The sequence below is a fragment of the Idiotropiscis lumnitzeri genome, chromosome 7 (assembly GCF_059441095.1).
Source record: "Idiotropiscis lumnitzeri isolate Australia: NSW breed Sydney's pygmy pipehorse chromosome 7, RoL_Ilum_1.0, whole genome shotgun sequence".
Classification (NCBI taxonomy): Eukaryota; Metazoa; Chordata; class Actinopteri; order Syngnathiformes; family Syngnathidae; genus Idiotropiscis; species Idiotropiscis lumnitzeri.
In genome coordinates, this window is record NC_142397.1 from 18,339,156 (window position 1) to 18,353,192 (window position 14,037).

At 38.3% G+C, this 14,037-nt stretch overlaps 2 protein-coding genes across 4 annotated transcripts in view; one reads left to right on the plus strand and one right to left on the minus strand.

Annotated features, from left to right (window-relative positions):
• Nucleotides 1-1,381: 1,381 nt before the first annotated feature.
• LOC148333840 (uncharacterized) lies at nucleotides 1,382-8,525 on the minus strand. 2 transcript variants are annotated; one of them, XM_088301372.1, is made up of 5 exons: nucleotides 8,153-8,525; nucleotides 8,013-8,066; nucleotides 4,443-4,526; nucleotides 4,115-4,360; nucleotides 1,382-1,839 (listed from the first exon to the last, which is right to left on the minus strand). In XM_088301372.1, exons 1-5 carry the CDS (start codon nucleotides 8,523-8,525, stop codon nucleotides 1,382-1,384), a joined length of 1,215 nt encoding a protein of 404 aa, XP_088157498.1. The 2 variants fall into 2 exon arrangements, with proteins under 2 accessions (XP_088157498.1, XP_088157497.1); XM_088301371.1 differs by having other exon boundaries at nucleotides 8,013-8,065; nucleotides 8,149-8,525.
• Nucleotides 8,526-12,796: 4,271 nt separating this feature from the next.
• LOC148333841 (solute carrier family 12 member 9) overlaps nucleotides 12,797-14,037 on the plus strand; it is a 69,054-nt gene continuing 67,813 nt past the window's right edge. Inside the window, exons 1-2 of one of the 2 annotated variants that reach the window (XM_088300501.1) lie at nucleotides 12,803-12,912; nucleotides 13,170-13,345. In XM_088300501.1, coding sequence (XP_088156627.1) covers nucleotides 12,863-12,912; nucleotides 13,170-13,345 — 226 coding nt within the window. In that variant the 5' untranslated portion in view covers nucleotides 12,803-12,862. Of the gene's footprint in view, nucleotides 13,346-14,037 lie in introns of both variants that reach the window. The other variant, XM_088300503.1, reaches the window with a different exon arrangement.

A 14,037-nucleotide genomic window follows, 5' to 3' on the forward strand; every position in this document is an offset into this window, starting at 1 on the left:
TTTTTTTCTTTTTTTAAATAATTTTTATGACAAAAGCAACACAGAACGTCTCCGTCTGCCATGTCTAATGGCCAGCTACTCTCCTTCCCCTCGCTCCGGGTACATGGCTTTCCCAGACAATCAAATCAGCACTTAACCAACACACATTAATGTCCTTAAACGCATAGAAGTCTTAACACAATTTCACATAACACATAATTGCAGCGTCATTCACAATTTTAAAGAATCCATTCCTAGCAGCAACAAGTTAGGTCAAGCTGGAATTTGTTCTAACCCCGCTAGTTTTCTTGTATTTTACTTTGTTTATAAAATGCACAGCAAAATTTTGTACTGGGTGTTTTTATGCTATTTTGACCAATATTCTGTCTGGTACATACATTAACAACCTGGAAAACTGTAAAGTTGGCCACTGTTAATTTCTTTGTATTTCCCTCATTGTCAAAATATTTGTGAATTCATTTATAACAGACAAATGAGTTGTTTAAACACTAAAGAATAAATACTGACAGCTTTGCCCATACTTATAATGCAACTTATTGGCCAATGCAACTCAGTGAAAGTTTTGATTTAATTTTCAGGCAAAGACTTTTGATCTTTTCAAGGATTCTTGTCATGCAAGCTGTTGGGAAATCATCCCTCAACTCATTTCTTTTTACCGTCACCTGCTGTCTTTACTTCATGCATGCTGTTTTCTCTTTTTCCCCCTCTCTGTTCTCTTGAGCTCTGCTGTCCTTTTGAAGTTTTCGGGAGTCCTGTGGCTTTCAAAGGGTCAAGAAAGGGCAGCCTACTGTCTGATCGAAGGCAGAGCGTGGGATAAACGTGTGGTACCACCTGTCCTTACTGCTCTGAGTTGACACCAATGGTGTCACTGTACTTACACCTCTCTTTTGCACCTCATATTGCTTACGCATTATTTCTGCTTGTTTACTTACCAGCAATGTAGGAACAACATGGAGAAAAGCTCACACTTATGGTCGTCAGGCTTGTGCCCAAGTGCACAGGGATGTGTTGCGAGTGTAAGGAGCCCTACTGTCCGACAACCATCACACAGAGACAAATCAAGAAGTCATACTGGTAAAAGCCAACCCTTTGATTAAACGTCCCAATATTGAGGAGAGCATCGGGGGGTGTTTGATTGAGGGAAAGAACTGTTTCCTGCGGAGAGAGTCAATTATATGTCTGGGGTCACACAGAGAACGGAAGGAGGCATCTGAAAAGTCCTTCAAGATGGAACATTTGCCTTTCAAATAGCAGCCATAGATCAAACCTTTCTGAGGATTTGTGGGTCTGTCAATGGATGTCTCCATTGTAGAGTAAGATTGTCTTCTCCTGCCTTAGTTTCCATTCCTCTGTGCCCGGAGAGATTTGTGCCACAGAATCCTCAGGAATAGGCTGATCCAAAACTCGGCTTCAAAGCAAAGGTTGATGCCGACAATTCCTCAAACTTCTGTATAACTTTACGTACTGACTGGAAGGGAATATCCCTGTGCCTCCGGCCTCTACTGGATCCACAGGGCCCTCGATAGGCTGAGTTTTTACTGAGGAAAACATAGAGCGGTGGGGGGAGGCCACAACGTAACCGTAGCCATCCCTGACCGAGGCCCAGAGTTGGCAACACTCCTGACAGATTAAAACGGGTAGGCAGAGTGACGAGGTGCTCCTGGGTCACAGGGTTATGGAAACTAAGAGCACCTCCTCCAAAGTTAAGAAACAATCCAATGGTTTTGATCTGAGGTGGGACAGTGTTGAGCAACTCCCTTCTCCCGTCATAAACTGTATAAAATGACAAACCCTGTCTTTCCAGCAACCAGCCTTCATGACCGTCCAGAGAGGCCACACCTGAAACAACAAGTGTGCGGTAAGTGACTGATGTCTTAACAAAGCTTACATGCATTTTGCAATCCTTAAGAAGTCCTGTCATTTGGTAATACTGTCCATCCACCTGGTTGTTTGGCCTTGGTCACATAACCATTTGGTTTATGACAGCCATGCAACTCCCTGGTGGCGATCACCCGATGATGAACTGGTCCAAACCAGTTTGTAGTCTGCCTTTTGTGCCTAGTGTGAGCTCTTCACTCACACTCGTCATTGGACCAACTTGACAACTAAAGTTTGGTGTGTTTGACAAGCACTGTTCAGCGCACAAACATTCTACACTTCCGTGGTCCCAGTACAGTAGGAAGAGGTGAGTATGTGCATGAGTACAATTGCTCGTGCTTGAGCACACAACCTGATATTATGCATGTATGATAACATAAATGATATTGTTGCGAGTGTCGTGACAGAACGGATAACAATATATTCAATGGGATCGTTCTGTCGCCAGTGATTAATAACCAGCACTTTTTACAGTTGATATAACCAGACAGTCATGAACTTTGCTGCAGTGCAGTGTTGTATTTTGAAGTGATAACATACAAAAGTGTGCTTTTGGACTCCAGTTTCCAGTCAATCACAGTTACAGCCATTATCCACAAATGGAGAAAACATGGAACATGGAGCCTACAAATATGCGAATAAGAGCACAGAGGAGAGCCAGTCTGAAGATTTACTCCCGCCAGGCATATTATAGTTAGGGGATTTTAATTCAAGTGAGTTTTTATTTTGTTTTGAGTATTTCTGATTTGATTATTAATTTATTTATTTTTTTAGTTAGTTAGTTTTAATTAGTTGTCACGGCGGGTTTGCTTGCATTTATAAGTTTTAGTTTTTTTCAATAACAGTTTTAGTTTAGTTAGGGTTTAGTTAGTTTTAGTATTAGTTTTTGTTTTAAGTAAAAGTTGTATATATGTTTTCTTTCAAGATTTAAAACAAAAGGCCATGGTAAGCAGTGTGCATTTAAAATTCAACAAAAATATTATTACAAAACATTTTGACGATACAGGGTTATGGTTTTAACAGTCCACTGTATATATCTTTGTCATGTAATAAGCAAAAAAACCCAACAAAAACACTTTTTGCCTCACGTTGCGTTTTGGGCTGAGTTAAATGTCAAGAGCAGGTGAGCCATGCTACAAACATTAAGAGGATGACAACTCCCAGATGACTTTTCGACCTTCTCTTCTTCCAGGAAACAGCTGTGCCATTAATATCAAAATATATTAAATGCTTTTAAAATCAACCCACAAAGCTTGTGTATCAAATAAATTGTCAAATACAAAAACAGAGCACATTTTCTCTACAATTATAGTTAGTTTTGTAAACGTTTCTGTTAGTTTTCGTTTACCAAATTGATTTTAGTTTTTAATTAATTTTGTTCTTTCAATCTTTTTTTTCAATTTTAGTTTTAGTTATTTCATTAATTTTCGTTAACTAAAATAACCTTGACTCTCATTCAAGTGCACTAGAAAACATTTGGAGTTATATTCACTCAAAAACAAAAACAAAAAAGTTAAGATTTTTTTTTCTCCTCAGAAACTCAGAGTCAATTTTACAAGGAGAGTTTTTGAGTACATTTTACTTAGATAGATATTCATTTATTTTTTTAAGAAACACAGTCAACGGTTGAAGAGCAAATCCATAACCATCAAGTTACCCCTTGAGTCACGTTGCCCCAACTGTGTGGTAGTAAATTTACAAGAGACATTTATTTTGACTTTACATGGACTTTAAGTGTCATAGAGTCCTTGTATGATCATTAAACTTTAATGCTCCAGCCAAATACTGCAAATGGGATAGGCAAATTCTTTCATACACCGTAAAAGTAATTAAAATTTACTCTGAATATATTACCCTCTTCTAAATGTAAAATTAGAATTGTCATTTAGAAGCTGCATTTTATATTTACTTATTAGCTTTGTCTGACATTTACATGTGTTTGCTGATCTTAAATATTATAGTTCAAGGCACTGTATGTACCTCTCTTTTCATTGCATGAATGATCCCCAGTAGGAATTTCAAATCGGAGTCGGGGCAAACTGTAACGGCAAGACCCTTTATGCTATACATAGCCTCTGCCAAATCAAAGTTTGAGGTAATCCACACACTGTTACGTTAATACAATTTTTAGCAATTACAGTTACAATTGATTATTTATAATCAATGGTGTCACAAAGGTTTGAAACTACGAATGTGGAGTAGGACTGAATCAATATTAATGACAAAACCTTCTTACCAATGTTGTAGACAGAACTGTTGCAGACCTCCACTTCCCAGTAAAACTGCCCTTGCGCAATGATAACATCAGCGCAAACTTGAGGGAGGGAAGCCATTAGCGCAGGATCAGAGGGAATCATTGGCCTGTTGGCGTTGTTGGGAAGTGGATCAAGAGATATTGCTTCTTGGTAAGACACAGTGAGAGAGGAATTGGACAGGTGAAGGGAAGGCGAGGCTGTTACTGGGTTCAGAGCAAAATGTAAACCTATAAAAAAAAAGCAGTTTGTGGCAATGGAACATGCTGACCACCTCATCCAAATTTGGAATCTGAAGCATGATTTCCTTACCAAAAACAGACTGCTCCATCGCCTCCTCCTGTAGTTCTACATTGCCCCCAGCTGGTGATGTGGCGAAACTACATGCACTGAAACCTGGATTTAATATAATAGCATGAAGTGTTATCATAACGGAAAAGAAAACCCACGTCCATCCGCTTTCTACGCCACCTCTCCTCATTAGGGTCGGTCATGTGAACCAAGGCTTTTCCCAGCTGACTTTAGGCGAGAGGTACACCCTTGACTGGTCGCCAGACAATCACATAAAATAAACATTCATGACTATTGACAATGTAGTCTCCAATAAACACATGATGCATGTTTTTTGAGTATTAGAGGGCCTCAAGAAAAAACTCGCATGCATGGGGAGAACATACAAATGAGCCAGTTTGTTTATCCTTCAATACGTCTCCATAACCTGGTGGTGCTGGTCAGTTAAGACATCTTTGGGGGGGGGGGGGCAAAGGCACCTTGATAGAGTTCCCTCTGTCATCAAAAATTGGAATGTGTCATGATGTAGTTGTAGGAAAAATAGTAGTGAATTCGATGAAACCTACTGTGTCTTAATATCTGAAGTATGAGTGTGTTTTTAAATCTCGAACGGGAATATTATGAATCAAAAAGAAAACAAACTTTATTTTTAATTCAAAATAAAACGTGAACATTTGGACTATTATATTATTTGTGAATGGCTGATTTGTGTTCTAGCATACACATTGAAAAGAAAGAATAGCACCATCTGTTGGATGTGGTGTTCTTCACAACATATTTGGACCTGTTACAGTTACACCTCCTCAGTGAAATGGAACCTGTCTGATTGGTCTTCGAAATTCTGAGAGTAAATAACAGAATTGGTAACGATCTGAGCGTATTGCATTCACTTGGGGAAAAAACAAACTTGTTTTTCTGAGTAATTTTTTTGGGGGCCTCTGTTTTTTTATATATATTTCTTTCTTCTCTGTTTTATGGAGTATTTACGGAGCCGTATTTTTTCTGTTTTTTTGAGTATTTTTTTCTGTTTTTCTGAGTTTTTTTTTTTGTTTGTTTTGTTTTTCGGAGTAATTTTTTTCTCTGTTTTTCGGAGTAATTTTTTTTTTACCTCTGAACTCCAAGTCGCTTATGGCGGACTCCTCCCCGCTTACCTCAAACTGCCGACGATTTATACTTAAACCGGTTCAATTAAGGTAAGGCATGTACAGTAATTAGTAACGCAAACATTCGTTGTGTTTTGTGCTTTTTAACTGTATACTTTACTCAAAATATAAGTTTTTATCGTTTTACGGAGCATGTCAAGCGACACGATTTCAATAATGTGTTCTTCACTTCGTTTTGTCATCACCCGGAAGTTCCTTCCTCAACACTTCAATACAAAGCATTATGGGACATGAAGTCCCAAATACCTATTACTACATAAAGTACACAGTTAAAAAGCACAAAACGCAAAGAATGTTTGCGTTACTAATTACTGTACATGGCTTACCTTAATTGAATCGGTTTAAGTATAAATTGAAGGCAGTTTGAGGTAAGCGAGTCTGCAAGACGTCACTTGGAGTTCAGAGTTAAAAAAAAAATACTCAGAAAAACAGAGAAAAAATTACTCCGAAAAACAAACATACAATAAACAAAACTCAGAAAAACTGAAAAGAATTACTCCAAAAAACAGAAAAGAATACTCCAGAAAACAGAGAAGAAAAAGATTACATAAAAAAACAAAGCCCCCCAAAAAATTACTCAGAAAAACAAGTTAGTTTTTTTTCCCCCAAGTGAATGCAATACGCTTCCGTACATTTCTGAGATACATTTGAACATGTGTAATTGTCATCTGGGGGCAAGTGTTCAAAGGTAATCTGATTGGATCTTGGTTATCAGATTAAATCAAATCTAGAAAATGGGTAGTTCAAAAGGGAAAAAAAGGATTCTGAAATTGGATTAGATCATGTAATCCAGACATGTCCAGTTTTGGTCATCGAGAGCGGCTGTCCTGCCCGTTTTATGTCTCCCTAGTGATGGGAAAATGAAGCTTCAAATTTACTTCATGAACCAGTTGTAGTATTTTTGAGTCCTCTAGATGGCACTGTTTGTTTAAATAAAGGGTTTAAAAAATAGCAAGTCAGCGTGCTTTCAGCCCAATGTTGAACAGAGAGTGCCATCTACAGGAGACCAAAAATACTACAACTGGTTCTTGAATCAGATTTGAAGCTTCATTGGTTCATCAATCAGATTTGAAGCTTCATTTAACCATCACTATGTCTCCCTACACACCTGATTCAAATGATCAGATCATCAGCAAACTCTGAAGGAGCTTGATAACGATCCTGATCATTTGAATATGGTGTGTTGGAGCAAGGAGACATCTAAAGCAGGCAGGACAGCGGCCCTCGAGGACCAAAGTTGGTTATCCCTGATGTAATCCAATCCTTCCAAACATTTTTTATTTTGTTCACTAATTTACATATTTTTTGTGTAATGTCAGTCTTACTTTACATTACTTCAAAGTATCCACAATGTAATTGTTTATATTTATTTGTTGTGTTGTGTTTTCATAAAATAAATCTGGAATAGAAGTGGATTGTTTGTTATTTTGTTGTTTTGTCTTAAAATCAGAGGTGGCAAATCCAGTTCCAAAAAGTAAAAAACTTGCCACAATTGGTCTTTAGCCACAAATTCAGCCACAGATGGGTGTGAAAGCCACAATTACTTCTGCTCAACTGGCAGGTAAATTAGCTAATTTTGTGGCTAAAGACCAATTGTGGCAACGTTTTTAGGATTTGCCACATCTGCTCAAATAATAATAATAATAATAATAATAATAATAATAATAATAATAATAATAATAATAATAATAATAAGAATAATAATAATAATAATAATGATAAACATTTCAAGTGACCCAATGTTGGCTCTTCTACCTGTTGGCCTTTAAATTGTTGATAGCTCACATAGTGATACGTTGTCCCATTTAGAGCATTTGTAATCCACATTTGGTAATCTTGAAAATGGTGTTCTGGATCATGGTGATCCAATCCAATGTTGTTTTAAAAATAAACGCCATAAAGTCAGATTACCTGATCCTGGATAGAAAAAAATTGAATTTCCAAATCTGGATAAATTTGCTAAAATTTACATTTTGCAAACTGGCCCATGAGTGTCAAATCAAGTTAACCCGCATTGCACTCTTCTGTTACATTTTTAAAATAATGGATTAATGGATTAGTCAAATGATCAGCATTTTTCTCAAATGTCAAATTTGTAAAAAGTTGACTACTGACTTTGTTTTTCAACTTGTGTGCAAATTTAGAGGCATTTTTCACAAGTGTTGGATTTACTTACACAACTTCATGGGAATTGAAACCACAGAGGTTTCATCTGAATATAAAAAAAAAAGATTTTCAACAAAAATGCCTTGGGTCTCCATGTTATCACCATGTGCAGATAGTTCAACACCACTCTAAACAAGAACAATTAACATTTGGTTATGTAATACCTGTGCAGTCACTCGAATTGTGGACAGTTAAGGATGCTTTCTGAGGAAGCTCTTGTATTTTAGCCGATAAAATAAGACTCGTACATGAATCAACTCACATTGTGTTGTCTCTCTGTACGCAGTCGCAGCAAAGGAGTCCCCCTGAATTTCACAGCGGAAGAAAATTTGACTGTAAATTATACAAATATTACAAGTGCTTCAATAAATTCACAAAAGTGACAACGCTTACTTACTGATGGTGGTGGTTGGTGTGGATCAGATGCTCCCTCGCTTCTGACACCTCCAGATTTAAGAGTGGGAAATTTTGGGAGACAGGATAGCGCAGTTGACCACGTCCTACATGGTAGCTCCACATCATACAGACATAATGGACACAAGACTGAGCAGACACGTTCGCTCAGATCATAGCGGGGGGACTGACCTAACCTCTTCTCCCCTTCCTTTGTTAAACAGTGAATACACATGGTATGAGAACATGGCAGGATTAGGATTTCGTCATTTTCTCTCTTACAAGCAGGACATTTGGAGAACTCCTGAAATCCTTCTGTATACTTGCTCTCATCACGATCAACATGTTTCTTTTTTCTAGGACAAAAGGTCAGTAGCGACATTTTGATGCTTAAACAATAGCTTTCTCCTCTCAGACGGCCTAATTTCTGTCAAAAGTGCCGGTACAGAATTTTTTTTTTTTTGCTCACATGATGTTTGTCATCTGAGTTTACTTTGAATTCATGAGGAAAAAAAGCAATGACATAAAAAATATACAATAATTCCATTCACTATGTGAAAGCGTGACTGTTCCGAATTATGCTCTTCAGAAGGCAAGGCCTCAGGCTTCAGTGAACAGCTTCCCATCCTTTTGTTTAGAAGACATGCGCCTAGATGCAGATGCTGTGGTGTTTAGAGATATCCTGCTTCAGTAAAAATGACAAAATTCACTCTTCTCTAAAAGACCAAAAGCACACCGACAGCCTGGAGGGTATGAAGACCAAAATCCCCATGTTGTGCTAACTCTGTTGTGTCCCAAATGACTGTTGCGGCTGCATTATGTAGAATGGGTTGAGAGCTGATAAAAGAGAAAAAGGGGGTGGTCGTGACAGAGTAGCCCAGCCTTTGAAAAGGCACTTACTGCTTGGTGTTGCTACGGTAACAGCCCTTCCCATAGAGAAGCGCAGCCACACAAGATTATGTGTTGGGAAGATCGCTTGCTTGAATAAAGTGAGTGTGTGCGCTTGTCTATTTCAAAAGCAATGTAATTTTTTTCACTCAAGTTATATTAAAGAGGCCCAAACAATGTGATAAGCAAAGTATTCTGTATTCACACAGAAATACCTCCTACGAGACAACTTTTTATGAATGGCACATATAATCAGAGTGATTTGTTATTGGCATATAGTATCAGTCCCAAAAAACTCGGAATATTATTTGTGACTGCTGTAATGTGCCTGGAAATCAATCCAAAAAGTGACATTGTTAAAATACTGACAAGAGTCTAAACTCATACTGAATGCCACAAACTAGACCAAAGTGTTGGACGAATCACAACATAAGACCTAAAACAGAAATGCCGAACAGCAATTTACCTACGCAAGATTAGAAATAGAATCTCCTTTGTCATACATAAGTGTGAAATACACAAACAACACTATAACAAAAAAAACAGGAACACTACAGGATTCTTGCAAGTTAATTGAGGCAACCAAATACTCAAGCAACTTCACCCTGCGACAGAGTTTCTAATATAGCCGGCTGATTGAAACTGCCAGCAGGTACATCGCTGGAGACTCTACAGAGACTGAGAAAACCAACCAGGCAGGCAAGTAGATGAGCAGGGACATTACAGAGGAAGTTAAACGATTAGAATGTAGACAGGAAATGCGTATTTCCTTATTTTATCAATGCTTCATTCAGTTTGTTAGCATGTGCCACATTGATCACATTGTGAAGGTTGCTGGCAAACTCATTTGTGCCCCTCGGGCACCTCTGATCTGAGGCTTTGATCTGATCTGATTTTGTCACAATGCCTCTGATGGATATTTATTAAAAATATTAATAATTAAAAAAAATCCTCAAATAGGCCAATGCCATACTGGGTTGCTTTAAAGAGGCTAATAAGAGGGTGTTTTCAACTGAACAATGTGTTCAGCGGGTACGTTTATTTTGTCTGTATAGCTTTCCTCCCCTTGAGAAAAAAAAGAGTATATTCATACGGGCTTGTGACTTCGCTATCTCTGATTACTCTTACAAACTCTATATGTTGATGAGTTGAAAGTTGCTATGATATTAATTGTAAAAAAAAGTGTGTAGTTTATCTTCACTTGATGCTACAATCCCTCAAAGAAAAAGAAGTAGACTATCATGATCAAGTGTTGTGACAACATGACCCGTGATTGTTGCAACACCATTGAAAAGTGAATAAAATGGCAGTGTGGTAGTGGATAGAATTGGGGAAAAAATATAATAAACCAACGAAAAAAACCCTGAATTAAACACTCATTATTCTGCTGCTGCTTCTGCTGCAAAAATAAATAAATAAATAAAATTGCTGTAGATGTGAAAAATAATGATCTGCAATAGACCAATTAAAGAATCAACATTTAGAGCCCCCTCATCTCAGAATAATAAGAGACTATGTTGTCTCTGGAGCAATAGAATTACACCAGTAAAGTAGTGTGAACTGAACATAGATAATACAAGCTTTGGGATCAGTGATTATTTTGCGTTTGAAAGAATATCATAAGATTTCAAGATATTTGAGGTCTTCTATGTCACATTCCTTTATGCTTCTTCTTTCCTCCCCCATTGAGCTTTAGAGTGTTTCCATGGCCGCTCGGTGGGAGGTGGCTAGTTCAGTCGATGTTCCTAACCCTGACCTAATTTGTTAACTGTGACTCTTGTGATTAAAGGCTATACAAATAAAGTTGACTTGATGTCATGATGGCTGCCTGCAGTTGGCCGCCGTGCTCCCTCTCAGGTCAGTCTTTGGACTACAACGGACATGTGGTGTAAGACCAGAGACTTGCGATTACTGGTGGAGAGACAATGGCGATGATAAACTTGCCAAATTTGTAAGTTTGGTCACTTTCAAAGAAATTTAAATTCTCCAGTTTTGATTGTTGTTTATTTATTACGGAATATAATATGAGTCTAAAATGTTTACAAATAAAAAGAACACTGTAGAAAATGTGAAAGAAAGTGCACTGTAAATGAAATAAGGGTAAGTAAATATAAGATGTTCTATTCAACATGCAAATTAAAAAAAAAAAAAAAAGCAACTTCCCCCAACTTACGCGCTTCTTCTTTTCCTAAACATTTTTGTAAATTTTGTGTCTACAATCTTGTAAGGAATGGTAACAGTGGTTTGCTTCACATTTGCTTGCCCTCAGGTGAACTCTTCATCCAGCAAATTAGATGAAAACTCTTACCTCATGTGCGCGTGTGCGCAGAGGGGGCTTTCTGGCTGGAGAACATTCAAAAACCTCCTCCAGTACATATTAGATGGAAGCATCAGGGGTGAGCCAGTAGCGTAGATTGCCCAAACAAAACACTCATCTCCATACATCTCTGGCAAGGTTCATCCATCAAAGTAACATCTGATGCCAGAGGGACCGGGAGCTGATGAGAGGGTATCTGACTCTGGCACAGCTGATATAGAATCATTTTCCTCTGGTGTGGATTACTGGCCCATTGCACAAGAATTGCAAATTGGAATTTATTTGCACTTCGTACTATACTGCTGAAGTCACTGATGGTGTAGTGGTACACTCGCCTGAGTTGTGAGCGGGCAGCGTGGGTTCAGTTCCCACTCAGTGATGGTGTCTATGTCTGCCCTGTGACTGGCTGGCGCCCAGTTCAGGGTGTAGTGCGCCTTTCACCCGTAGTCAGCTGGGATAGGCTCCAGCACCCTCCCCTGACACAGTACAGGATAAGTGATGTGGATAATGACATGACTGTACTGCTGCAAGTTTCACGTTCTAACTTTATTTATACCTAAATAATATTTTATTACATTTGCACGTGTGAGGTGTATAGGAAACATATCTTGTTTTTGTTTTTAAACTATAATAGACGATATGATTTTGTGGGATGACTAATGCATAGGCATGGACAGATAAACATAATTACACAAGCTAAACAACTGAATTAAACTTATGAATGTTTTGCAAAATAAAACAATCATGCAGTAGGGTATTTATCAAGATCTATCTATCTGTCTGTCAATCTATCTATCTATCTATCTATCTCCTTATCACCACTGCCTACCCGCATAGCTCTGCGACTGATATCGATGCTGGAGCTGTAACAAAGCGCTTTTTCTAGATTCACTTTGCTGTTTATAGATTAATGGGCTTTTTCCTCTTCGTCTCAATCATGGTTTCTTGGGGAAAATATGAGAAAAATAATAAACTAAACCTCCCTGATGGTATGTCATCAGCAGGTAGATGTGACAGCAGTGTGAAGCGCTTTGAGGGCCTTATTAGGTGTAAAGGCGCTTTCCAAGCGAAAGAGCAAAAGAGCAAAAGACCATTATGTTATGAAGCCGGAATCTTGTCAAAATACACAAAATTGTTGTGATTGGTCTGAACAAAATGTGCGATTTTAATTAATGGGCCGCTGACAGATTTTAATGATACCCTTTCGTCAAGTGTGATTTGCATACAGCAATACTACCGGAAATTGTATTTTTTTTTTTAATTTTTCTGGGTGTCATTTGGTTTACTAATAAAGCTGTTAATTTAAGTAAAGTACTTTGGAAATATCAAATAAACGATTTGCTTTTCCCTGCTGTAGTATCGATTAAGTGAAATGATTATTATAGGAAGAGTTGAGCTCTTAATTTGAATAACAAAGCCGGAAATGCATGCGAATTCTGGAACTTGATGTTTGTGCATCACATGATAGCTCACAAGTGGATTTGCAGAGAAATTAACCAACATGGGAACCTTTTATGGACGTGCACCCGACTTTTAAAACTTTTCGGAACCTTTGCTCAACGTGGTAAACCATCAGATTTTTCCGCCCATATCGATCACCCATTTCCGACGATGCTATGTTGTTAGCCAGCAAACATTTTTTCGAGTCGCCGGTCAGGTCATGTCACTGATTAACTTTCCTGATGTAAAGTTTATAGACGCGCTATTCATTGGAATATCCACCAGAAAAACAAAACAAAGCAAAAGCGTGATATTGTGAAGCAAGTCAAGTTTCAAGATGACAGAGCGGACCCCTCTCCTCCACTATCGTCTCTCCACCAGCGTCAATGAATCCGAGCTGCGGGCATCTCCACCCGGCCCGGTTCCGGAGGAGAACCCGGTCATCACTCGGCACCGGTTCTCCCACTCGAGTCACCCAAAGAAACTTTCCACCTTCTTCGGTGTTGTCATTCCAACCTTGCTGTCAATGTTCAGCGTGGTTGTATTTCTGAGAATCGGTGAGTCTCGATGGAAGTATCCAGTAATCAATATTACTTGTTATGCGCACCCGCGTATGTGAAATCTATGCATACTATTTTGAATCTTGAAACTTTATTATTTTTCCCGTGAACAGTTTTAATAAGATGGATGTCCACCCAAGCGTTATAACATGTCAACAGTTGTGAGTTAACCACATAGTAGGTTTGTTCGTGCTCAGTGTAATTTTCATTCATGAGATCAAGCATTTTTTTTTTTTGCTTACATAAATCACAGATGTTAACAAGGCACATAGAGGATATGTATGGAAACTAACATTACACCTGTACTTCCTGTTAGGAGGTCGTTCCTGTAAGTGTGCGCGCACGTGTATGTGCGTGCGCATGATATCACTTTTATTATGATAAAATGCAGAGCTGGGCACTTCACCCTTTTTGACGGGCAGTTCCGCGCCCTCCGGCCGCAATCTCTATACATTTCTGGCCTTGAGCCTGCAGACTTACTCATAAAAATTGTAGGCAACCGACCCAGTTCTGGTAAAACATGATTCCATACGATTCTTGATTGATGTGGTATAAGACGATTAAAGGACGTAACACATTTAAAATTTAATGACGTAACAATTCGATATGGGGGGTAAGGCTGTAGTTTTTGTCATATTTATTAATATGCAATATGTAAAAGTTCACCAAAGCCAAATATATCCAAGCTA

What these genes read in the sequence shown, in the direction of transcription:
- LOC148333840 (XM_088301371.1), bottom strand. Translation starts at nt 8,525, where the DNA reads ATGTCGCTACTGACCTTTTGTCCTAGAAAAAAGAAACATGTTGATCGT. An exon ending in CCACACCAACCACCACCATC is followed by an intron (nt 8,066 to 8,148) that starts AGTAAGTAAGCG and finishes TTTCTTCCGCTG; the next exon opens with TGAAATTCAGGGGGACTCCT. An exon ending in CAGTTCTGTCTACAACATTG is followed by an intron (nt 1,840 to 4,114) that starts GTAAGAAGGTTT and finishes TTGTTGTTTCAG; the next exon opens with GTGTGGCCTCTCTGGACGGT.